Source organism: Mytilus galloprovincialis, chromosome 12, assembly GCF_965363235.1.
Source record: "Mytilus galloprovincialis chromosome 12, xbMytGall1.hap1.1, whole genome shotgun sequence".
Taxonomy (NCBI): domain Eukaryota; kingdom Metazoa; phylum Mollusca; class Bivalvia; order Mytilida; family Mytilidae; genus Mytilus; species Mytilus galloprovincialis.
In genome coordinates, this window is record NC_134849.1 from 47,777,151 (window position 1) to 47,803,316 (window position 26,166).

Sequence of the window (26,166 nt, forward strand, 5' to 3'; positions counted from 1 at the left end):
ATGCATACCACATTATATGTTGTTATGGTTACAGTTCCTGAAACACTGTTGTAGCAGGAATCCTGAGCCTTGACTGTGAATGTGCTAACTTTCTGGTGAGTGCCCACATAATGATACAGGCTTGTTTTTACATGGACAGACTCTGAAACAGATGATATTCTTTGATTGTTTATTTAAGTAATACTTAATTCAACATAAAGAAACATTGGATTGACTCTAGAAAGCCCTGTACTATAGGGTTTGGGTTCATTTATGTTTAGGGTTCTGTTAAGGATGTTATATTAATTTAAGGGTTAGGGTAAAGTTAAGCTCTGAATAGGCTGAGACCCCTAAATTAAATAAGGTACATATGACATTGTGTCAAAATCTCATACTGAAATTTCAAAAAAATAATTAAATCATTCTGGAAAAGTTTTCTGTTTGCAACAAAGCAATTCCATATGGATGAAAGTTAAAACAATCTAAAAAAAAATCAGTAACTTGTCCAAAGAAATCATAAGAGTCAGACTGGCGACAACTGAAAAACAGTTCAGTATAATTCCTTTTGACATGCTAAATCAAAATGTTAATATACAATTTTGACTAAATATTGACTATATACAGTATTAATATTTAGTGAGTTTGTACAAAAGACAAGTGACTTTAAAGTACATTTTTCTTAATTGCTAGGCAGATCATATAATCAATAATTACATTTATTTACTCTCTTTTAAATAGATTAAATACAAATAAAATCATGTAATAGAAGAACGTGTCAATAGGACAGAGATGCCCACACTTGTAAATATGGCAAATTCAGCAACATAAGTTCAAACTTCATCGGTGTTTGGTGGTAATAAGAATTAAGTACATGACACATGAAGTATAAGTTTAAAAAACATTTGTTCAGGCAAACTAGAGTTTCAGATCAAAACATAATTGCAGGATAGACATATGGACATGCAGACGGACAAGAGTACATCCTTAATGGTGCGAGACCACAATTATTTCGTAGTGCATTTCTTTTAGAACAAAAATGAAAATTTAAAAAATCCCACCTGCGCTTTCTCAACGAAACTTTTACAGTGTGTTGTACTACTTTTGGGACAAATTATAGAAAATTATAGAAAACTTCATCGGCTCTAACTCAAAATATGGACAATTTTATGTTTAGGGGATCTTGAAATCTTTAGACAGCTTCCGAAGTGCTAATTTTCAACCTTTTTCAGCTAGACCAAATCACTACTTTCCTTTAAAATTCAGAACCCAAATTTTTTTACAGTGTAATTTCACCCCCCTTCTTGCAATTTGAGGCATTAAACATGGAGAAATAAATTTGGAAGGGGTATAGAAATTAATGGCAAGTAACCCACTGTCAACACTAGGGACTATATTTGTGAACAACGAAAATCAAGGAAAATCAAGGGACGACAATTGTCGTCTCAGACTTAGTAGGATAGAAAGAGTTGACCAATCTTAAAAAAATTTGTTATGACCAAAGCTTAATAAATTATAACACTGCTTACAAAGTTTCATAACAGTAGGATATATATTATAGACAATATGTTAAATTCTATACTCATCTTTCCGTGTTAAATTTTGACGTTAAAATTGAAATATTTCAACTATCAACATTTGGGGCTTCAAAAATTAAAATATTGCAAAATAATACTTTTTAAATGCCTTAATATATCATTTATCATGTACTAAAAGTAATAGAGTACTCATTTGATTTATCAGACTCAGCATAATTGTTCAAAAGTCAAATTTATATGAGCCTGTGCCTAAAAATTGAGCTTTTTCAATGAAGGGGGGCCTTACATGAAGATGTAATATTTTCCAGCAATTTTAAATTTGTGAAGCTTTTTGGTTATAAATAATCCTTACATATGTATTGAATGTACTTTAAATGGAAAGAAAAGTTACAAATAACATATTATATTAGTTTAAAAGGGTCTTAGGCCAAGTAAGACTGGAAAAAATTTAGGGTCAATTTAGGCTGTGCCGCATATTTACATTAAAAAATGCATATTGAGGCTATAAGAAAGAAAAAAATTGTGTCTTTTCTATCATTTCTATACTCATGTGACATGATACAACAAATCTGAGCACAAAAAATCTCTTGCAATTAACTTTTCTTGCAGACAGTATGGTCTGATACAAAGATTTTTGCTTTTTTAGTGAAAAACTTGCATGCAATTTTAGTCTCAAAAGGCTTCTATTTAAACCACTTGCTATCCTACAGAAGAAAAGAAATATATTATGTGAAATGGAACAGGTACAATAGACATTTTAAAGTGCTTTTGATACAAATTTAGTGAGGTCTTTATTATGGACTTCAAATTTTATGTACCAAGCTCCCCACTTTTGACTTCATCCAAACAGGGCGTTAGCTAGACAAGGGTCATTTATACAACACATTTTGCACATATTATCTGAGATAATCTTCTTTTCTGTAGATTCAGAGTTCATAAATAAGTAAAAGAACTAGATAAAGGCATAGAAACACAAATATTGACACATGAAAACCTGTCAGATAGAAAGTAAGGATGCCATTTATGCATCAGTATTGAAAAAGCTATAAAATGCCTATTTAGACCATAAAATGCCAAAATTGGTCATTTTTGCAAAAATTTTATAAAATAAAAGTCTAAATCCTTTAGTTTCATGCTATTTGACAAATTGACACTATCAAATCATTTAGGGAAGTTGCCAAAGTAAAGATTCCATATTTACAGATTTCACCTCTTAGGTCCGAGACCACAATTATTTCGTAGTGCATTTCTTTTAGAAGATAAATTAAAATTAAAAAAAATCCCACCTGCGCTTTCTCAATGAAATGTTTACAGTGTGTTGTACTACTTTTGGGACAAATTATATCAAAATTATAGAAAACTTCATCAGCTCTAACTCAAAATATGGAGAATTTTATGTTTAGGGCGTCTTGAAATCTTTTGACAGCTTCCGAAGTGCTAATTTTCAACCTTTTTCAGCTGGACCAAATCACTACTTTCCTTTAAAATTCTGAACCCAAATTTTTTTACAGTGTAATTTCACCCCCCTTCTTGCAATTTGAGGCATTAAACATGGAGAAATAAATTTGGAAGAGGTATAGAAATTAATTGCAAGTAACCCACTGTCAACACTAGGGACTATATTTGTGAACAACGAAAATCAAGGAAAATCAAGGGACGACAATTGTCGTCTCAGACTTAGTAGGATAGAAAGAGTTGACCAATCTTAAAAAAATTTGTTATGACCAAAGCTTAATAAATTATAACACTGCTTACAAAGTTTCATAACAGTAGGATATATATTATAGACAATATGTTAAATTCTATACTCATCTTTCCGTGTTAAATTTTGACGTTAAAATTGAAATATTTCAACTATCAACATTTGGGGCTTCAAAAATTAAAATATTGCAAAATAATACTTTTTAAATGCCTTAATATATCATTTATCATGTACTTAAAGTAATAGAGTACTCATTTGATTTATCAGACTCAGCATAATTGTTCAAAAGTCAAATTTATATGAGCCTGTGCCTAAAAATTGAGTTTTTTCAATGAAGGGGGGCCTTACATGAAGATGTAATATTTTCCAGCAATTTTAAATTTGTGAAGCTTTTTGGTTATAAATAATCCTTACATATGTATTGAATGTACTTTAAATGGAAAGAAAAGTTACAAATAACATATTATATTAGTTTAAAAGGGTCTTAGGCCAAGTAAGACTGGAAAAAATTTAGGGTCAATTTAGGCTGTGCCGCATATTTACATTAAAAAATGCATATTGAGGCTATAAGAAAGAAAAAAATTGTGTCTTTTCTATCATTTCTATACTCATGTGACATGATACAACAAATCTGAGCACAAAAAATCTCTTGCAATTAACTTTTCTTGCAGACAGTATGGTCTGATACAAAGATTTTTGCTTTTTTAGTGAAAAACTTGCATGCAATTTTAGTCTCAAAAGGCTTCTATTTAAACCACTTGCTATCCTACAGAAGAAAAGAAATATATTATGTGAAATGGAACAGGTACAATAGACATTTTAAAGTGCTTTTGATACAAATTTAGTGAGGTCTTTATTATGGACTTCAAATTTTATGTACCAAGCTCCCCACTTTTGACTTCATCCAAACAGGGCGTTAGCTAGACAAGGGTCATTTATACAACACATTTTGCACATATTATCTGAGATAATCTTCTTTTCTGTAGATTCAGAGTTCATAAATAAGTAAAAGAACTAGATAAAGGCATAGAAACACAAATATTGACACATGAAAACCTGTCAGATAGAAAGTAAGGATGCCATTTATGCATCAGTATTGAAAAAGCTATAAAATGCCTATTTAGACCATAAAATGCCAAAATTGGTCATTTTTGCAAAAATTTTATAAAATAAAAGTCTAAATCCTTTAGTTTCATGCTATTTGACAAATTGACACTATCAAATCATTTAGGGAAGTTGCCAAAGTAAAGATTCCATATTTACAGATTTCACCTCTTAGGTCCGAGACCACAATTATTTCGTAGTGCATTTCTTTTAGAAGATAAATTAAAATTAAAAAAAATCCCACCTGCGCTTTCTCAATGAAATGTTTACAGTGTGTTGTACTACTTTTGGGACAAATTATATCAAAATTATAGAAAACTTCATCAGCTCTAACTCAAAATATGGAGAATTTTATGTTTAGGGCGTCTTGAAATCTTTTGACAGCTTCCGAAGTGCTAATTTTCAACCTTTTTCAGCTGGACCAAATCACTACTTTCCTTTAAAATTCTGAACCCAAATTTTTTTACAGTGTAATTTCACCCCCTTCTTGCAATTTGAGGCATTAAACATGGAGAAATAAATTTGGAAGAGGTATAGAAATTAATTGCAAGTAACCCACTGTCAACACTAGGGACTATATTTGTGAACAACGAAAATCAAGGAAAATCAAGGGACGACAATTGTCGTCTCAGACTTAGTAGGATAGAAAGAGTTGACCAATCTTAAAAAAATTTGTTATGACCAAAGCTTAATAAATTATAACACTGCTTACAAAGTTTCATAACAGTAGGATATATATTATAGACAATATGTTAAATTCTATACTCATCTTTCCGTGTTAAATTTTGACGTTAAAATTGAAATATTTCAACTATCAACATTTGGGGCTTCAAAAATTAAAATATTGCAAAATAATACTTTTTAAATGCCTTAATATATCATTTATCATGTACTTAAAGTAATAGAGTACTCATTTGATTTATCAGACTCAGCATAATTGTTCAAAAGTCAAATTTATATGAGCCTGTGCCTAAAAATTGAGTTTTTTCAATGAAGGGGGGCCTTACATGAAGATGTAATATTTTCCAGCAATTTTAAATTTGTGAAGCTTTTTGGTTATAAATAATCCTTACATATGTATTGAATGTACTTTAAATGGAAAGAAAAGTTACAAATAACATATTATATTAGTTTAAAAGGGTCTTAGGCCAAGTAAGACTGGAAAAAATTTAGGGTCAATTTAGGCTGTGCCGCATATTTACATTAAAAAATGCATATTGAGGCTATAAGAAAGAAAAAAATTGTGTCTTTTCTATCATTTCTATACTCATGTGACATGATACAACAAATCTGAGCACAAAAAATCTCTTGCAATTAACTTTTCTTGCAGACAGTATGGTCTGATACAAAGATTTTTGCTTTTTTAGTGAAAAACTTGCATGCAATTTTAGTCTCAAAAGGCTTCTATTTAAACCACTTGCTATCCTACAGAAGAAAAGAAATATATTATGTGAAATGGAACAGGTACAATAGACATTTTAAAGTGCTTTTGATACAAATTTAGTGAGGTCTTTATTATGGACTTCAAATTTTATGTACCAAGCTCCCCACTTTTGACTTCATCCAAACAGGGCGTTAGCTAGACAAGGGTCATTTATACAACACATTTTGCACATATTATCTGAGATAATCTTCTTTTCTGTAGATTCAGAGTTCATAAATAAGTAAAAGAACTAGATAAAGGCATAGAAACACAAATATTGACACATGAAAACCTGTCAGATAGAAAGTAAGGATGCCATTTATGCATCAGTATTGAAAAAGCTATAAAATGCCTATTTAGACCATAAAATGGCAAAATTGGTCATTTTTGCAAAAATTTTATAAAATAAAAGTCTAAATCCTTTAGTTTCATGCTATTTGACAAATTGACACTATCAAATCATTTAGGGAAGTTGCCAAAGTAAAGATTCCATATTTACAGATTTCACCTCTTAGGTCCGAGACCACAATTATTTCGTAGTGCATTTCTTTTAGAAGATAAATTAAAATTAAAAAAAATCCCATTTGCGCTTTCTCAATGAAATGTTTACAGTGTGTTGTACTACTTTTGGGACAAATTATATCAAAATTATAGAAAACTTCATCAGCTCTAACTCAAAATATGGAGAATTTTATGTTTAGGGCGTCTTGAAATCTTTTGACAGCTTCCGAAGTGCTAATTTTCAACCTTTTTCAGCTGGACCAAATCACTACTTTCCTTTAAAATTCTGAACCCAAATTTTTTTACAGTGTAATTTCACCCCCCTTCTTGCAATTTGAGGCATTAAACATGGAGAAATAAATTTGGAAGAGGTATAGAAATTAATTGCAAGTAACCCACTGTCAACACTAGGGACTATATTTGTGAACAACGAAAATCAAGGGACGACAATTGTGGTCTCCGACCTAATGACATAAAAAATGTGTTTGTTTCTAAATTATTAACAACATTTAATATATATATATATATATATAGGATAATTGTTTATCTGAGATAAGCATATATATACAGAATTATTATTTCTATGCTTGAAGATAAGTGTTAACCATTAAAGTAATTTTCTGTTATCCTACCTTCATTAGAGTCAAAGTAGAAGTATGAGTGTCCATCATCTGGTACAATCAACCTATAGAAATCTCCATAGTCAGCATCAGTAAAGTAAAAATCCATTATACTACTATCTATAGGGGTGTGGTCTGGTATGGAGGCTGTGTACGTGGGCATTGTAAACGTTGGTAATGTATCTAAAACATAAAAAAAATAGTTACAACTACTGCTAAAGTCAAAGATGTACTCAAAACCACCTCCAACTTGACCAATGTAAGATTTCATTGAAAATACTATAGGGGGCTGTTAATAGACTGTTGATTATTTCTGGATCTAATTATATAATTAATGATGGTAGTAATGGGGGCATGATGAATAACGATAAAAAATCTTTCCAAATGAAAATCACAGTAATTTTTTATCAATTTGATGCCAACTGTATCCGGAAATGACTGTTTGACACCTGACATTAAAAGGCATTCCTGCTGTCATTCCATCCTAGAAATAAATTCAAAAGTGTGCACCAAAACATTGTGATTGGTTATAAAGGTCCTGAACAGAGGATATTCAACCAATGATGCTCAGGCCAAAACAAATAGTAACATGTTAACTTTTGAAGAAAATTAGGTAAAAAGGTTACTAAGGCAATATCTTTTTATTTTACGAAATATTTTAGTTGGTTTTTAGTAAATATGCTTTCTATAACTACATGACTAAAAAAAAGAATATGCAAAGCTTCAAATTAAGTAAGTCATATTTATAATAAGACAGTTATTTTTTAAGTGCAAAACATGTTCTTGTTAATTTATCTAAATTCAAATATACCTTAATTCAAAAGAAATACTAAATAATAATTTACTGTATGTACACAAATGTTACTGATGCTCTAATAAACAGAATAAATCATACTATTGATAAAAGTATATATGAAATATGTAAGGTACTGAACAAAACACGTACTAGATGTTGTTTCATACTGCACAGCATACACTCTTCCTGATAAAAGTGTACTGGACCATTCTTCTGTGTTCCCAACAGCTGGATAAGATATTGTTTTCTTGTAAGTGTTTGTAGGACAATAATTTGGACTATAATTCTTCTGACTTGAGTCTCCAGATACTGAGGGATTAAATGTTGAATCACAGACATCATAAGAAATAATGTTTCTACCCCCATCGTATCTGCCAAAAAATTTAAAAAAAATGAATTACATTTTTGATGTTTGTTCGCCATTATATCTGCAATAAGTAAGAATAAAAACTTAATTACATGACGCTAGCTAGAACAATGCAAAACCTTTGGCGCTAGAAGGCATATCAATACAGCATATGGTGCTAGACAGCAAATTAACACAGGATACAACTTTAAAATATTAATAAACAAGAATGTGTCCAAAGTACACGGATGCCCCACTCGCATTATTATTTTCCATGTTCAATGGACTGTGAAATTGGGTAAACAATCGAATTTGGCCTTAAAAGTAAAAAGATCAACCAAAAGGGAACATGTGTACTAAGTTTCAAGTTGATTGGACTTTAACTTCATTGAAAACTACCTTGACCAAAAACTTGAACCTGAAACTCACACTTTTAATTTCTATGTTCAGTGGACCATGAAAATGGGGTCAAAAGTCTAATTTGGTTTTAAAATGAGAAAGATCATATCATAGGGAACATGTGTACTAAGTTTCAAGTTGATTGGACTTCAGCTTCATCAAAAACTACCTTGACCAAAAACTTTAACCTGAAACTCGGACTTTTAATTTCTATGTTCAGTGGACCATGAAAACGGGGTCAAAAGTTTAATTTTGTTTAAAAATAAAAAAGATCATATCATAAGGAACATGTGTTCTAAGTTTCAAGTTGATTGGACTTCAGCTTCATCAAAAAATACCTTGACCAAAAACTTTAACCTGAAGTGGGACGAACGGACGGACAGACTAACAGACAGACGGACGAACAGACGGACAGACGGAAGGACGCACAGACCAGAAAACATAATGCCCCTCTACTGTCGTAGGTGGGGCATAAAAAATAGAAATGATATTACTAATAACCCTGACATTCCTGACCTCACTCCAAACAAAGACACAGCCTAAGGCACTAGACCACCGATTGATACAGCCTTAACATCAATAGAACTTAGGCATTGAATCTTAATAAAATTACTATGATATATATAGTTAAAATTATCTTTGCTAATTTACTTTTCTAGAAATTTATTTTCTGCTTTGATCAGCTAATTATAAAATTTGTGATATAATTTGTCAGGATTACAATTCATTTGTCCCCTTTGGACCAGCATACATTGTCAGTTACTTGTCCAACTGAAATTTACTCTGATGCTAGACAAATTATCAAAGCATGCTGAAGCCCTTGTTTTGTATATTGGACTATAATTGGTGTGTGTTTATCAGGATACTACATGTATAAAATTCAATATCATTGTGGGGTCTTTATTAAACTTAATGCAAATACTGGGACTGGGTTAGTACATATGTATTACAATAATAAGAACTTGCATTCTGCATGTTCTGATATCTAATATATGCATCTGTATGCATAATTTCCTGGCTTTAATTGCAATATTTAATCTTGCATACATGTAGTTTCCATTCTTCATAAATCGCAATAATAAATGCAGTTTTATTGTTTTAATTCATTTTGTTCCTTGAATCAACTTAAAATGCAAAAAAGGTTATTATTATTAAGAATTTTTTTGGACAAGTTACAGTTTCATTTGGACAAGCAAGTTTTGGTATGTACATGTACATGTCCTACTGGACAAGTTGAAAAAAAAAGTTATTGTAGAGGCCTGAATATATATACATATATATATAGAGACAGAAAGCAGTGTCCATTCAAAACAGGAGATTCACTACAATTTGTTTGCGCTCAATTTTCCAACATCTGTACCTATCTTTATATGAGGGTAGTAATGCCCTTTACTGCTAGGCGTCAAAAGGTCATTTTTGGCTACCATAAGCATCAAATGGTTATAATTTTACCGGGATTTGTCAAAATATCCTTTATGTGATTCGTCAAAGGTCTTAAATAATTGTTCTAAGCGTAATTTTTGGAGAAAAAAAAAACATGATGTATCAAAATCAGTTGATTTGTTTTGTCATCTAACATGTCTAAAGTGTACATTTTATCGTCATGCACCAAAAATTACAGTTAATGTTATTTGGCAAGAATTTTTAATGTTATACGTTATGAAAGTACCCTCATATTGACAACATGGATAAACATTTTTGAGTGCCTTACTATGACGCCAATTCAATAGTGCGTTTATTTATGGGAACGGCAGATAATGTCTTCACCTAGAGCACGTCCATCCAAAGCAAATGCTGTATTTGTCCTATTAGAATCGAAATAATTCATGGGGCCTTGAATATATCGTGATTTTACCACGGGTTGTCTCTTCAGGCCGATATTTTACCCTTCACTATCACTCGATCAGGGTAAAATATATGTTATAAAGGGCCAACTCATGGTAAAATATCGATATATTCAAGCCCCCATGAATTATTTCTTAAGGTTCATGTGTGATATATTGTAACTGGTTTGTAGTATATGTCTTAAAACTTTTCCTGCATGTTCATGTGGACCCATTGGCTAAAATGGCCATATCTTCATCTCAAAATTTACTCCGAGTACAGACAAACCTGTGTATCTGGAAAAGTTTTAAGGCATAGCAACATAGATAAATAAATTTCAAAATATATGTGTTATGTTTTAGAAAAATAAAAAGTTAACAGGATTTTGCAGTGCACTTTTTTTTCATCCTCCAGAAGGTGCAAAAATAAACTAAGTTAAGAAAGAGGTTTGAGAACTTCCCCACAGGTAATAATTAAAGTGAGCTGTAATAATTAACATGGACAATATCAGTGGCGGATCCAACCATTTTAAAAAGGGGGGGTTCCAACTATATGCTCCCATTCAAATGCATTGATCGGCCAAAAAAAAGGGGGGCTTCCAACCCCTGGAACCCCAACCCCCCCTGGATCCGCCACTGAATAGATGGACAATAGATGCATGACAATAATTGGTGATTTAAACTGTGTACCCAAGTGGACAACTGTTTGTTAATTTTATCATATTCTAAAGCAACGAAAAAAAGTGCACAGCAAAATCCAGTTAAGTTGTGAATTTTCTAATTCATACAATGCATTTGAATTCTATTAATCTAGGGCATGCTATGCCTTAAAACTTTTCAAGCTGCACAGGTTAGTCGGGTAACACGAATGACCGAATAACACTGTTATTATCCGAATAACACATGTAATGACCGAATAACTCTTCAAATATCAATATTAACACATTTGAGTGACTTTTAAACATATATTATTGAATAAAATTATAATAGAAGTGTATTTAATAACCTATAAATGATTTACAAGTTGCAGGTAAGTTAATATTGATCATTATAAATTTATGAATATCGGTGTGTATTTCCAAGATGGCGACCAAGGAAATCGTATAGAATGAATAAAAGAAAGATTGCATACAATCCCTCAACGTGTTCATCTTAGACCACCAAAGTGGAGCCCTCACGCCACGTCAAGGCAATGAACAATGTGAGGGTGGGCCTTTTTTAAATAAAATATGGAATAGTAAACTGTTTAAATTAGTTTTTGTTTTAATTTTAGTTAGTTATTAAAAAAATTATGATCTTTATCATATTATTATATTTTTAATTTAGAAATGGATGTTAACCAAGCCCCTTTTAAACTCTAAAATTACAACTACTAAGATATCCTGCACAAGGCACGGGCTTATCTGGCATAGTCCGCGAAAATACTTTATTTAGAATTTATTGTAAAAAATTTATAACTACTAAGATATCCTGCACAAGGCACAGGCTAATCTGTCATAGTCCGCGAAAATACTTTATTTAGAATTTATTGTAAAAAAATTATAACTATTAAGATATCCTGCACAAGGCACGGGCTTATCTGTCATAGTCCGCGAAAATACTTTATTTAGAATTTATTGTAAAAAAATTATAACTATTAAGATATCCTGCACAAGGCACGGGCTTATCTGTCATAGTCCGCGAAAATACTTTATTTAGAATTTATTGTAAAAAATTTATAACTACTAAGATATCCTGCACAAGGCACGGGCTTATCTGGCATAGTCCGCGAAAATACTTTATTTAGAATTTATTGTAAAAAATTTATAACTACTAAGATATCCTGCACAAGGCACGGGCTAATCTGTCATAGTCCGCGAAAATACTTTATTTAGAATTTATTGTAAAAAAATTATAACTATTAAGATATCCTGCACAAGGCACGGGCTTATCTGTCATAGTCCGCGAAAATACTTTATTTAGAATTTATTGTAAAAAAATTATAACTATTAAGATATCCTGCACAAGGCACGGGCTTATCTGTCATAGTCCGCGAAAATACTTTATTTAGAATTTATTGTAAAAAATTTATAACTACTAAGATATCCTGCACAAGGCACGGGCTTATCTGGCATAGTCCGCGAAAATACTTTATTTAGAATTTATTGTAAAAAATTTATAACTACTAAGATATCCTGCACAAGGCACGGGCTAATCTGTCATAGTCCGCGAAAATACTTTATTTAGAATTTATTGTAAAAAAATTATAACTATTAAGATATCCTGCACAAGGCACAGGCTTATCTGTCATAGTCCGCGAAAATACTTTATTTAGAATTTATTGTAAAAAAATTATAACTATTAAGATATCCTGCACAAGGAACGGGCTTATCTGTCATAGTCCGCGAAAATACTATAAGCTTTGAGGAAGTCGGTCAGTTGGTTTATTAACAAAGTTAGCAAATGAACTGAAATATTTTCTCAATGACTCCACGTGAAATGTATTTTGTTTAAGAAGAAGAAATTTTTTTTTAACATCGAATGACTAAAATAATCCAAAAGTTCTTACATATTTTTAATTTTAAATTATAATTTGGCAGAAGAAAGCTTTTTTTAACAGGAAAATTCAAATCAACTTTAAATACTTTTTTTTTTTATAATTTTAAATAATTTTATTTTAAATAATCAAAAATTATTGGTGAAACATTGAACATAATTACCCTTTCACATACGAATCATCCATTCAGAAGCTTTGTTTTTATTAAAAACAATCAAGTATAATAATTTTTTAATTAAATTTGAATTGAATATGTGAAAATTCTTAATTACATTTTATTTAATGTTGAGTAAATTGTTATGAAAAGTAATTAGTGATTGAAGTAATTGCATTGCTTTGATGTACTGGTTAAATTTTCAAATCCTTTCTGAAAAACAATCATTTAAGAATTGAATGCTTCTCTTTGTAAATTTATTGGGGTGTAAAAGCGTTGACCGAAGTACATTTTGTATGAAGCGCGGAAGCGCTTCATTCTAAAAATGTACGCACGGTCAACGCTTTTACAACCCTATAAAGTTACAAAAAGAAGCATTCAATACTTATAATTACATTTTTTAGCTATGATCATGAAAACACGAATTTTATATATTTTATTATTTAATTCACCTGTGCACTTTATTGTTGGAGCACGTGTTATCATGAATGAAAAGTTGTATTGAGCAATCCAACTGCTTACGGAATAACACGTGATGTGCAGTTAGCCAATCAGAATAAAATATTATAATGAAACATACATCTAATGTAATTATTAGACAATTCTCTGTATATACAGTAAAATATTTAATACTATATTTTCATAGCGTTTTCCTTTGAAGGCATATGCAATCTTTCTTTTATTCATTCTATACGATTTCCTTGGTCGCCATCTTGGAAGTACACACCGATATCCATAAATTTATAATGATCAATATTAACTTACATGTACCTGCAACTTGTAAATCATTTTTAGGTTATAAAATACACTTCTAATATAATTTTATTCAATAATATATGTTTAAAAGTCACTCAAATGTGTTAATATTGATATTTGAAGAGTTATTCGGTCATTACATGTGTTATTCGGACAATAACAGTGTTATTCGGTCATTCGAGGTACCGCAGGTTAGTCTGTACTCAGAGTAAATTTTGAGGTGAAAATACGGCCATTTTAGCCAATTGGTCCACATGAACCTTAAATAATATGTTTTATACATAGGGACAGAAGAGTTCGGTCCATAGTTATCATGTAATGATATTAAAGATACTACCTCTGCCTAATTGATATTAATAAATCTGGAATATTTATTCCACATTCACATTGCACTGATGATGGGACATAAAATGTAGCGGGGAGTGAATTTAGTGTTTCATTGTTTTATCATCACTAGAACACACCCGCGAAATCGCGGGCATTCAGACCGTAGTTTAAAGTATGTAAAGTGTTGTTGGAAGAATTTTGTAAAATATTGAATGACTGGAGAATTTCAGTAAATGTATCATAAGTCATAGGTTATTGGGGACAGGAAAATGTTTTTTTATCCCTCCTTCATTTCCAAAATTCCCAATTTTTGGTTTTCTATCAATTTCAATATGAACATACATTTAGTGAGGGTCCTCATGGGGTTTTTGATTATGTGATTACTTGGCCGTTTTTTTTAATGATTATTTGATTATTAAGCCAAATATTTCATGATTATTTGATTACCTAGGACTGTATTTTTAGTTTATGATTATTTGATTACTAAAGATAAGCAAATATTTAATGATTATGTGATTATATTGGCAAAAAAATGGTGATTATGTGATTATTAGGACCCCCCCCCCCATGAGGGGCCTCTTTAGTATGTTATGGACATTTAAGTAAGGAACCTGTAATTCAGTAGCTGTCGTTTGTTTATGTCAGATATAAAAGTAATATATGTCTCTGTTTAAGTGTTACATATTTGTTTTTCGTTCTTTTTTTGTACATAAATATGGCCGCTAGTTTTCTCGTTTGAATTTAACATACATTTAGTATGTTATGGACATTTAAGTAAGGAACCTGTAATTCAGTGGTTGTCGTTTGTTTATGTCAGATACATATAAAAGTATTATATGTCTCTGTTTATGTGTTACATATTTGTTTTTCGTTCATTTTTTGTACATAAATATGGCCGCTAGTTTTCTCGTTTGAATTGTTTTACATCGTCATTTCGGGGCCTTTAAAAGCTGAGTATTCGGTATGGGCTTTGCTCGTTGTTGAAGGCCGTTCGGTGACCTATAGTTATTAATTTCTGTGTCATTTTGGTCTCTTGTGGAGAGTTGTCTCAACATGGCAATCATACCATCTTTTTTTGTTGTTGTTGTAATAAATGAATTTTGTAAAAGATTTAATGACTGGAGAATTTCAGAAAAGGTATCAAAAGTTCACATGAATAATTTTAGCGCTTATCTGTATATTATGACAAATGCGACTATGCACTGTACCTATAGGAAACATAGGCGTGTTGATTAATTTATTGTGGAAAGAAGAGAAGCGACACCCAAAATGAGGTCTTCTCGTTTAATAGTATAGATGTTCCTTGCAACAGATATATATATGCTCTGTAATATATGCCTCTGTTTGCAAGGAATTGCAAATGAAATCTGGGACATAAAATATTATTGATACTATTTTTAGATGAATTACATAAACAGTGTATTAGTGTCAAGCTATCCAGCAATTACAGGCGCGGATCCAGCCATTTCAACCCCCGGAACCCCCCCCCCCTTCCCCTTCCCCCTAGACCCGCCAATGAATTATCATTCATCCTGCATTTCTCTATAAAAACCAATCCTTCGTCATCCTGCATTTGGAAAACTACTTGAGTCACTTGAGCGACAATTTTATTTTTCTTTTAAAACCAGTTTTTTATATTTTTCTTCGAAAACAAGATTAATATAGAAAATCAAAGATTTGTATATCAGATTAACAAAATTTAATTTTAGTTTGCAGATTTCTAACACATATTTTTTTTCAAACTAATGATTTTAGGACCCGAGCTAAGGCCGATTTTACTCTTTTGATGATATTATGCGCACATCATTGAAATACAATAATCAATTATAATGATAACTATTTCTTTCAAAATATCATTAGTTAGTACTTTTTTCATATTAAAAATATTGAATTGTCATGTAATACTTACCTAAATAATTAATAATTATCAATATATCATGTCCAATATATATCTTTCTTCCTAATTAATAAACCATAGATTTTTTTTAGATAGTATTTATATGCCTTTCATGATATAAAATACAGCATTAACAATTCAAATAATCACGAAGTCTATTTAAAGGTTTATATTGTTTGATACTGCTCTTGGATAAGTTGAAACGAACTGACCAGTTTTTAAAAAATTTGGAACGAACTGACCAGGCAACTTGGGACGAATTTGTTGATACGAATCCGAGTTGGAACGAATCATCCACTCATTATACCTTTGAGAATGCAGCAAAATGTTTCTAAATTTAGATTAAACTTTTTAGATTATATGTTATGTACCTATTATAAAACTACGACCGCATCTACAACAACAACGCTAGTCATATGAAGTTCCAAGTCTGTCTGTTGTTTATGAAGAGTTCAAACGCGTTATAATTTTTCAATCTTATATACCTGATGATAATTATCCCAGAAACATATCGATTAAACAGGAAGGGATATGATGTATTTACAAACTTCATTTGATTCTATTTTGGTGAAACGTTGATGGTTCGCGTGAATGAACCTGAGCGCTGAGATATTTAAACGTTTTTGCAAATGTGGCTTAAAGCGTAAACGAAGCAGAGAACAAAATTTTTGCTCAGTCCGTGATCTAATCAAATCCAAGGTCCTACATGTATCATATATCAAAGTACCGTGACCTGAGTGACAAATTATACTAACAAAAGTAGATAGTCATATTTTGATATTTTCCTCCATATTGTTCACACTATACTCAGTATTGAAATAGACTGAGACTCGGTGCCAATGGGACAACTCTCCATCCAAGTCCCAATTTGTAAAATAAACCACCATAGATCAAAGTACGGCCTTCAACACGGAGCATTGGCTGACACCGCGAACAGCAAGCTACATGTATTAATGGCTACTTGGCGTATTCAAGTACTTATACATCCTTATAAATAAGATATGGTATAAATGCTAATGTCTGGAACAACTCTATATCCAAGTCATAATGTACAAACAGTAAACAATTTTAGGTCAAAGTAGGAGCATTTACAACTTGGCTCACATTGAACATCAAGCTATATAAAGGGCTCCAAAATTAATAGTGTAAAAAAAAACAGAAACCAATGGTTTAATCTTTATAAAACAGTACCTTTCAATGTTTTGGGTTCTAGAACTCCTGGTGGAGTTTAATCCAGAAAAGCGCTTTGAACGCACTTAATCTTTGAAGTGTCATTTCAAACATGTTGCGTTCAAGGGAGCTTATGAACATCGATTGTTTTTCTTTGGACCATTCAAACTTTGTATTGTCTTCTCCTCATCATAAATTTAATCAACTTTTCGATATCTTGCGTTGTTTAGGGTAGAACGTACCCTAAAAACTAAAATCATAATTACTAGAGAGAGAGAGAGAGAGAGAGAGAGAGAGAGAGAGAGATTAATACTTACATTCCAATCATATCTCCTGCAGTAATAGCTATACGTTCTGAATTCGATGGCTTATATCCCTTCTTCTTATTTAAATCACTTCCTGCAGATATAACAAACACAAGCTAATCCCATTTCCCTCATTTCCATTCTCAATTTTACAACTACTTGTACTATTGAAAAATGTTTAACAATTCTAAAAAGGACGTCATAATGTTAACCTTGGAATCCAGACACCGCTCCTTAATGGTTTCTTGCGATATATTTAGTTGTTTGTGGTATTTGAAATAATAGAAAAATTTTACGTAACGGAAAAAACATGACTTCCTAAATCTTTTATCCTTTAGTTAGAACATTTGTAGTTATATATAGACCTAAATTGTCATTAGAGTTTTGCTGCTGAAAAATATAATTTGCATCTGATAATTTAAGTCAGTATTTGAATATTTTCTTTTTTTACTTTCAGTCTTTAGCTCACGTGGCCCAAAGGGCCAGGTGAACTTTTCTCGTCACTTGGCGTCCGGCGTCCGGCGTCCGGCGTCTGGTGTCCGGCGTCGTCCGTCGTCCGTCGTCGTTAACTTTTACAAAAATCTTCTCTGAAACTACTGGGCCAAATTTTAACCAAACTTAGCCACAATCATTATTAGGGTATCTAGTTTTAAAATGTGTCTGGCGATCCGGCCAACCAACCAAGAAGGCCCCCATGGCTAAAAATAGAACATAGGGTAAAAATGTAGATTTTGGCTTATATCTCTGAAACCAAAGCATTTAGAGCAAATCTGACGTTGGTAAAATTGTTTATCAGGTCAACATCTATCTGCCCTGAAATTTTGAGATGAATCGGACAACCCGTTGTTAGGTTGCTGCCCCTGAATTGGTAATTTTAAGAAAATTTTGCAGCTTTTGGTTGTTATCTTGAATATTATTATAGATAGAGATAAACTGTAAACAGCAATAATGAACAGCAAAGTAAGACATAAAAATAAGTCAACATGCCCAAGATGGTCAATTGACCACTTAAGGAGTTATTGCCCTTTATAGTCAATTTTTAACAATTTTCATAAATTTTAAAAAATTTTGTAAATATTTACAAAATATTTTCCACTGTAACTACTGGGCGAAGTTCAATATAGATAGAGATAATTGAAAGCAGCAATAATGTTCAGTAAAGTAAGATCTACAAACACATTACCATCACCAAAACACAATTTTGTCATGAATCCATCTGTGTCCTTTGTTTAATATGCACATATACCAAGGTGAGAGACACAGGCTCTTTAGAGCCTCTAGTTCTATGACAAAGTCATATTGTTCGTCTATGACTTTAAAATGGTATACAATTTCTATAATACATCGTTCAAAAAAAAGTAAAACTGTCAAATAGTTTTATATAGTCAATAGTTGTAAAAACTAAATTTTAATATACCAAACTTAATTTGAAGCTCCATACGGCAGTTTCCAACATATATATTTCTCGCCAGTGATGCTCGAAACCAAATATTGGAGAAAAATCATCCCTTGTATATGAAAATTACAATTCTTTATACATATAATGTTTACTGGTATGGGAAATTATGTTTATTTAGCATATTCTCCAAGAGCGCATGCTACGTCTTTATTGTGCAAAACTCTGCACTGAAACACGGGAAACTTTTAAAATCGACAGGTATGCTTTGTCATCAATTCCAAAAATAGTATCATGATTTGCAGTTATTATAATACATAAATTTAAGGAAAACTTAAGTTATTGCAAAAGTTCCTGTTTTTCTCAGAATGTTAGTGACTTCTTTACATTAAATACATTAAATGTTGAATGTGTAATGATTTAATAATCATATACATGTAGATGCATGATTTATTTCATTACTATATGATTTGAATTAGCTGTCAGTAACTGCAAGCAGGCTCAGATCTGTACTTAATGGGTTGTTTTTGTTGTTGTTGTAGGAATGTATACATACATGTACCTTTCGATGTTTTGATTATTTTTCTTCTGCTATGTATCGATCTTATGAGTTAAGCCCGTTTCAACTGGTTTTTTTTATAGTTTGTTCATATGTTACACCAATGTTCCAGGTTAATGGGGGGGGGGGGGGGGGGGGAGGGGCGCCAGGAAATTAGTTTACACTGTCAAGTCACGTTCTTTGCGTATCTGTTCCAGGGCCTGTCGTTGAATGGTTGTACATTTGTAGTTTGTTGCTATTTCTCATATTTGGTTCTCGTTTATTGTTTTATGCAGTTTCTGGTGTGTCATGTCGATGTCCCATTGTCCCAGGTTAGGGGAGATTGGTGCCTACACACATGTTCAACCCAACCACTCTTTATGTGCCTGTCCCTAGCCTTTTATGGCCGACTTTACGGTATACAGGTATCTATGTTGTGATGTTATGCTATTGCTTCAGAAAAAGGGAGAAGGTTTGGATCCATTAAAAAGTTTAATCCCGCTGCGAATGTTTGCACCTGTCCTAAGTCAGGAATCTGATGTACAGTAGTTGTCGTTTGTTTATGTAATTTATACGTGTTTCTCGTTTCTCGTTTTTTTATTTTATATAGATTAGACCGTTGGTTTTCCCGTTTAAATGGTTTTACACTAGTAATTTTGGGGCCCTTTATAGCTTGTTCGGTGTGAGCCAAGGCTCCATGTTGAAGGCCCTACATTGACCCATAATGGTTTATTTTTTTTTAAATTGTTATTTGGATGGAGAGTTGTCTCATTGGCACTCACACCACATCTTCCTATATCTATTTCACATCCAATATCGTGATGTTCTTTACAAAGTACAAAAATGTAGGCACTCACCTCAAAAACTAACCCAACCTTTAAACAGACTTATTCGGAAAGGATATAGTTACGATAATGTAGTCAGGTCATTAAGGGTTGCATATTTTGGTATTAATTTTGATTCACCGGGTTTTTGCTTCGGAAATAAACACATATATTTCTAACCAGTTGAAGGCATGATACGGGTTATGTTTATGGCACGCCGTTTTTATATTTATTCAAATTTGAAGATATCTTATTTATTTAACAAGATATCTTATTAAGTATTAAGATATCTTTAATTTTTATAAGATATCTTATTTAATTTGAAAGTAAATATGATATCTCTATTAGTTTATAAGATATCTCTATTAGTTTATAAGATATCTCTATAAGTTAATAAGATATCTCTATTAATTAATAATATATCTTATAAAGTATATTAAGATATCTTACTTCTTTATAAAGATATCTTTTAAATACATACTTTATAAGATATCTTATTAATTAATAGAGATATCTTATAAACTAATAGAGATATCTTATTAACTTATGGAGATATCTTATATATTAAATAAGATATCTCTATAAGTTAATAAGATATCTCTAAAAGTTTATAAGATATCTCTATAAGTTAATAAGATATCTCTATTAATTAATACGATATCTTATAAAGTATATAAGATATCTTATTTCTTTATAAAGATATCTTTTAAATACATACTTTATAAGATATCTTATTAATTAATAGAGATATCTTATAAACTAATAGAGATATCTTATTAATCAATAGAGATATCTTATAAACTAATAGAGATATCTTATTAAATTATGGAAATTTTTTTTATGAAGTAAATAAGATATCTCTATTATTAACTATATAAAAGATATCTTATACAGTTAATAAGATATCTTATAAATTAATAGAGATATCTTATATTTTAAATAAGATATCTTATATATTTAATAAGATATCTTTATAAAAATTTTAATAAGATATCTTATTTAATATATAAGATATCTTATTTAATCAATCAGATATCTCAATTAATATATAAGATATCTCATTTTGTTATTAAGATATCTCAATTAGTTTATAAGATATCTTATTTAACTAAATAAGATATCTCGAAATTGAATAAATATAATAACGGCGTGCCATATATGTTCTTCTCATATATTTTATGAGGGTATGATACTAAACACCTATCAGGAGGGATTGTACTTGATTTCATATAATGAAGACATAATCTTTCAATCAGTTTATTTGAGGTCTGGAGCAGGAATGTCAGTAACTGGAAGTAGTCCTGTTTTAATGTATGGGTTACTTTACTTACTAGTTTCTTCTGTTACCTGTCTGACATCGAACTCGCACTTCTTTTAACGTGTGTTTTACTGTACGTATTACTATGTGCTTCTTTATTCTACATTGTCTAGAGGTAAATGGGAGGGGTGATATATCACAACACATGTTTAACCCCACCGCATTTTTGCGCCTGTCCCAAGTCAGGTCTTTGTTAGTCTTGTTTGTTTTTATTTTATTTTAGTTCATGTATATGTTTTGGAGTTAAGTGTGACGTCCATTTTTACTAAAAAAAAGTACACACTTTTATTAATGGTACAGCTGAGACCCAATTCCGGTTGCGGTATTTTCTCACTGCGTTGAAGACACATTGGTGGCCGTTCGGCTGTTATCTGCTCTTTAGCCGGGTTGTTGTCTCTTTGACACATTCTCCATTACCATTCTAAATTTTATTACTAAGAAGAAATATGACATAAATCCAACCCACACTGAATAAAAAACTGAACTTAGTATCATGTTTATAGGCAAACCCTACCAGTAACTGTAACTTTATTGATGCCTACAATGGTACGCTTCCTTTCCTCTCCAGCTTTTCCAGTTGGTCGCCAAACAATAAAAATCAATTCACCAGTATTCTTAGGATAAATCTCCCATTTATGAATAAGCCCACAACATCGTACAACATGGATGTCACTTTCTAGTATGATTCCATTTCCTATTGAAAATGTAAATTGCATAAAACATAATAAAGTTTTTTAAATTGATTTTTGTTTAATTCACATTTAGAATCATATTCAAAACAGTGTGGCTGTGGCTATTGATTGACGACCTAAATTATCCCATTGACTGGGACAGATTGTGTGAATGTTTGTCTGTAACGACCACTGCTCACTATGTACTTTTTAATGATACTTAAACTGTGGGGTCACCAAAGGTTCTCAACACATAAATAAAGTCATTCGAAAAACTAATCAGGAATAACACGATGTTTTGATTTATATCAATAATATAAATAAAAATATAAAGGTTATTCCTGATTAATTTTTCGAATTATTTTATTATTAAAGACGTTAAGAACCTTTGATGACCCCACGGTTTAAATTCTATAATAAGTAAATAGTGAGCAGTGGGCGTTTCAGACATACATTCACCTAATCTGTCCCAGTCAATGGGATATTTTAGGTCGTCAATCAATGGCCTCAGCCACACTGTTTTGAATATGATTCTAACTAGCTCCATGCTGATTAAATGTTTTACGTCTATGCATACATTTCTAGAGAGGTAAAGATATTTTTTAAATGGGGGAAAAACTCGAGAGCAACCACTTAAAGGTAGCATATACCAAAAGCAATTAGTTGTAATTTGTATATCATAAAACCTCATATGCTCAATTCAACATAGCGAAGATTTGTTGTTGGTTCTGAAATATAAACATTTCATGTTAACGTCTCTGTCCTGCAAGAAGTATATTCGAATCAGAACAATAATCGTCCGTAATTTCCATACTGCAAATTGAATCCCTTTTTTGATAATTATTTACCTGACACCGAATCTGTACTGTGTGACATACTATCTATTTCTTTATAACGATCTGGTTTCTCTGAACAGTCTGTAATAAAATTTCATATCATAGTTCTCATACAATCTTATATAAATTTTTCACAAATATTATAGAACTTGCGTTCTATATAACATGTTCTATTCTTTTATTTGTCTTCTTGAATATAACTGTTGCTGTTTAGTGTATTTTATGTGATATCCATTTGACGTGGCTCCGTACTTGTACATCCTGTCATTGTGTTATTGTGCTATGGTAATTTTGTGTATGTTTGTCTTTCATTTTTAGGACAAGTGAGCTTTTCTCGCTACTTGGCGTTCAACGTCAGTCGTCGTTCGTCGTCGTCGTCTGTTAACTTTTACAAAATCTTCTTCTCTGAAACTAATGGCCCAAATTTAAACAAACTTAGCCACAATCATCACTAGGGTATCTAGTTTAACAAATGTGTCCAACCATCATGGCCGACATGGCTAGAAATAGAAGAGAGGGGTAAAATGCAGTTTTTGGCTTAGATCTCTGAAACTAAAGCATTTAGAGCAAATCTGACAATGGGATAAGATCTATCCGTCCTGATTTTTTCAGACGAATCCGACAGCCCATTGTTGGGGTGCTGCCCCTGAAATGATAATTTTAAGGAAATTTTGCGGTTTTGGGCTATTATCTTGAATATTATTATAGATAGAGATAAACTGTAAACAGCAATAATGTTCAGCAAAGTATAATCTACAAATAAGTCGACATGACCAAAATTGTCACTCTTTTAGGAGTTATTTGCCCTTTTGATATAGTCAATTTTAACAATGTTTCGTAATTTTTTGTAATCTTTTACAAAAATCTTCTTCTGTGAAACTGCTGAGATAAATTTAACCATACTTGGCCACAATCATTATTAGGGTATCTTGTTTAAAAATGTGTATGATGAATCCACCTTCTAACCATCATAGCCGACATGGTCGAAAATAGAACGTAGGGGTAAAATGTAGTTATTGGTTTATGTTTATATCTCTGAAACTAAAGCATTTAGAGCAAATCTGACAGGTGGCAGAAGATCAGATTTAGATTTATCTGCCCTGAAATTTTCAGACGAATCCGACAACCCGTTGTTGGGTTGCTTCCCCTGAGTTAGTAATTTTACGGAAATTTTGCAGTTTTTGTTATTATCTTAAATATCATTATAATATCTAATATCTAATACTATTGATTATCATTTTAGCTTTATTTTACATGATTTTCAAAGCATCAGTAAATACAGGTGAGCGACACAGGCTGTTGAGAGCCTCTAGTTGCTTATGTGCTTTGCCTTTATGGTAATTGCCCTTTTGTGTTTCTTTGTTATATATGTGTTTGTTTTTATTGTGATTAAGATTATAACACAGTGTTTACTGTTGTACCTCTATATTGACATTTGACCATTTACGTCTGTTTGTTTTGTTCACACATCGATGTCAATGTAATGGAGTTTCATGAGACTGTCATACATGAAAGAGGTTTAGCTAGCTATAAAACTAGGTTTAATCCATTATTTCAACATAGGAAATATCTTTACCAAGTCTTTATGAATATGACAGATGTTATCCATTCGTTTGATGTGTAACTGTATGAGCTTTGAGCTTTTGATATTGCCATTTAATAAGGGAATTTCCGTTTTGAACTTCCTCAGAGCTCGATATTATTTTAATTTAACTTTTTTTCATTGGTAAATATTATTCTTATTAAAATTGAACATTCCATACACTAACTAAAATTCGACGTGGCAGTATGTCTTTTTGTATGGACAACTCGTCATCTTTAAGCCATGTTCGACTGTATTTGTTTACAATCCACATGACATTCCTGTAAACTAGAACCTTGGTTCTTGTTAATACAGACGTTATAGTTGTCCTCACTATAACGAGTATTTTAACAGAAACCTAACATATCGAAAATCCTTAGTAAATCTAGATAGCGTGAATTAAAGAAAACATGTAGTTGACTTCAATTAGGCATCAACTTCAAAATACACGTACCTGTAAAACAAAAGATATTTCCATATTTAACACTGACTACATACATGTGCAATATGGCTGTGTTCCAACCAACAAACATTCTCTTGTTTCTTCATCTTGGAGTTCTGAATTAGTTTGTGCGCAATGTACATAAAATCCATCATTTGTTGTTCTTGCGTTATTACATGATCTTGTTCTTCTCTGTGAACCTCTGTCACATGATGTGGAACAGTCTGACCATGACCCCCAAATACTCCATTGAGGTACTGAAAATAAGTTTTATAAATAAAATTCAAATATTTATTTTTTCATTAGCTAATAAATCAATTATATGTCTATAGCATGCAATCTATTAGTAGCTTCAAGATACTTAGAATGTTTTTCATTTCAAACATATGTACTACAGACATATTTATTATAACGATTCTCCCTTTGAACTAAGGCTTACTTTACATTACATACGTAGTTCCATAGGCATTATCATTACATGGATGATACCTTTAAACAAGACTTATTTGTACATACGTAGTTCCTTAGGCATTAATATCATATCTATGCTCCTTTCAAAATAAGACTAACTTGTTCATTTGTAGTTCCACAGGCATAATTATTATATGGATGATCCCTTTTTATCACTACGACTTACCTGTACATATATAGTTCCACAGGCATAATTATCCTTTGGATGCTTCATTTAAACTGACTTAAAGACTAACATGTACATATGTAGTTATACAGGCATACTTGTTATTTGGATGCTCCATTTAAACTGACTTAAAGACTAACATGTACATATGTAGTTTTACAGGCATACTTGTTATTATGATGCTCCATTTAAACTAAGACTTACTAGTGCATACACAGTTCTTTGGGCATTATAAATATATTGATGATCCTTTTATACTTATACTTACTTGTACATACGTAATTCCAGTAAAGAATACCGCAGATGGAAGTTGTGCGAGTTGAGTAATAATATATTTGTGCGTAATACACAGTTCTGCTTTGGGTGCACCATCCACCATTCCAAACACCACACCTGGAATATACATTGTATTGTAATTCATTTAATGAAACACAATCGATCAATAGGACCTATTTGTGTAGATTGGTTGTTTCCTTCAAAACAGCATAATTTTCGGCAAATTTTCTAACATATAAAAAATATATATTTCAGATTTTTGTGATATTAAGG

The 26,166-nt window shown here is 31.5% G+C and overlaps 1 protein-coding gene across 1 annotated transcript in view; it reads right to left on the reverse strand.

Moving 5' to 3' along the window:
• Window positions 1-23,035, reverse strand: part of LOC143054023 (uncharacterized) — a 119,057-nt gene extending 96,022 nt beyond the window's left edge. Inside the window, exons 1-6 of the mRNA XM_076226867.1 lie at window positions 22,969-23,035; window positions 21,964-22,143; window positions 17,386-17,467; window positions 7,811-8,031; window positions 6,877-7,047; window positions 9-142 (exon numbers count right to left, since the gene is read on the reverse strand). Coding sequence (XP_076082982.1) covers window positions 9-142; window positions 6,877-7,047; window positions 7,811-8,031; window positions 17,386-17,467; window positions 21,964-22,143; window positions 22,969-22,996 — 816 coding nt within the window. The 5' untranslated portion in view covers window positions 22,997-23,035. The remainder of the gene's footprint in view (window positions 1-8; window positions 143-6,876; window positions 7,048-7,810; window positions 8,032-17,385; window positions 17,468-21,963; window positions 22,144-22,968) is intronic.
• Window positions 23,036-26,166: the final 3,131 nt, after the last annotated feature.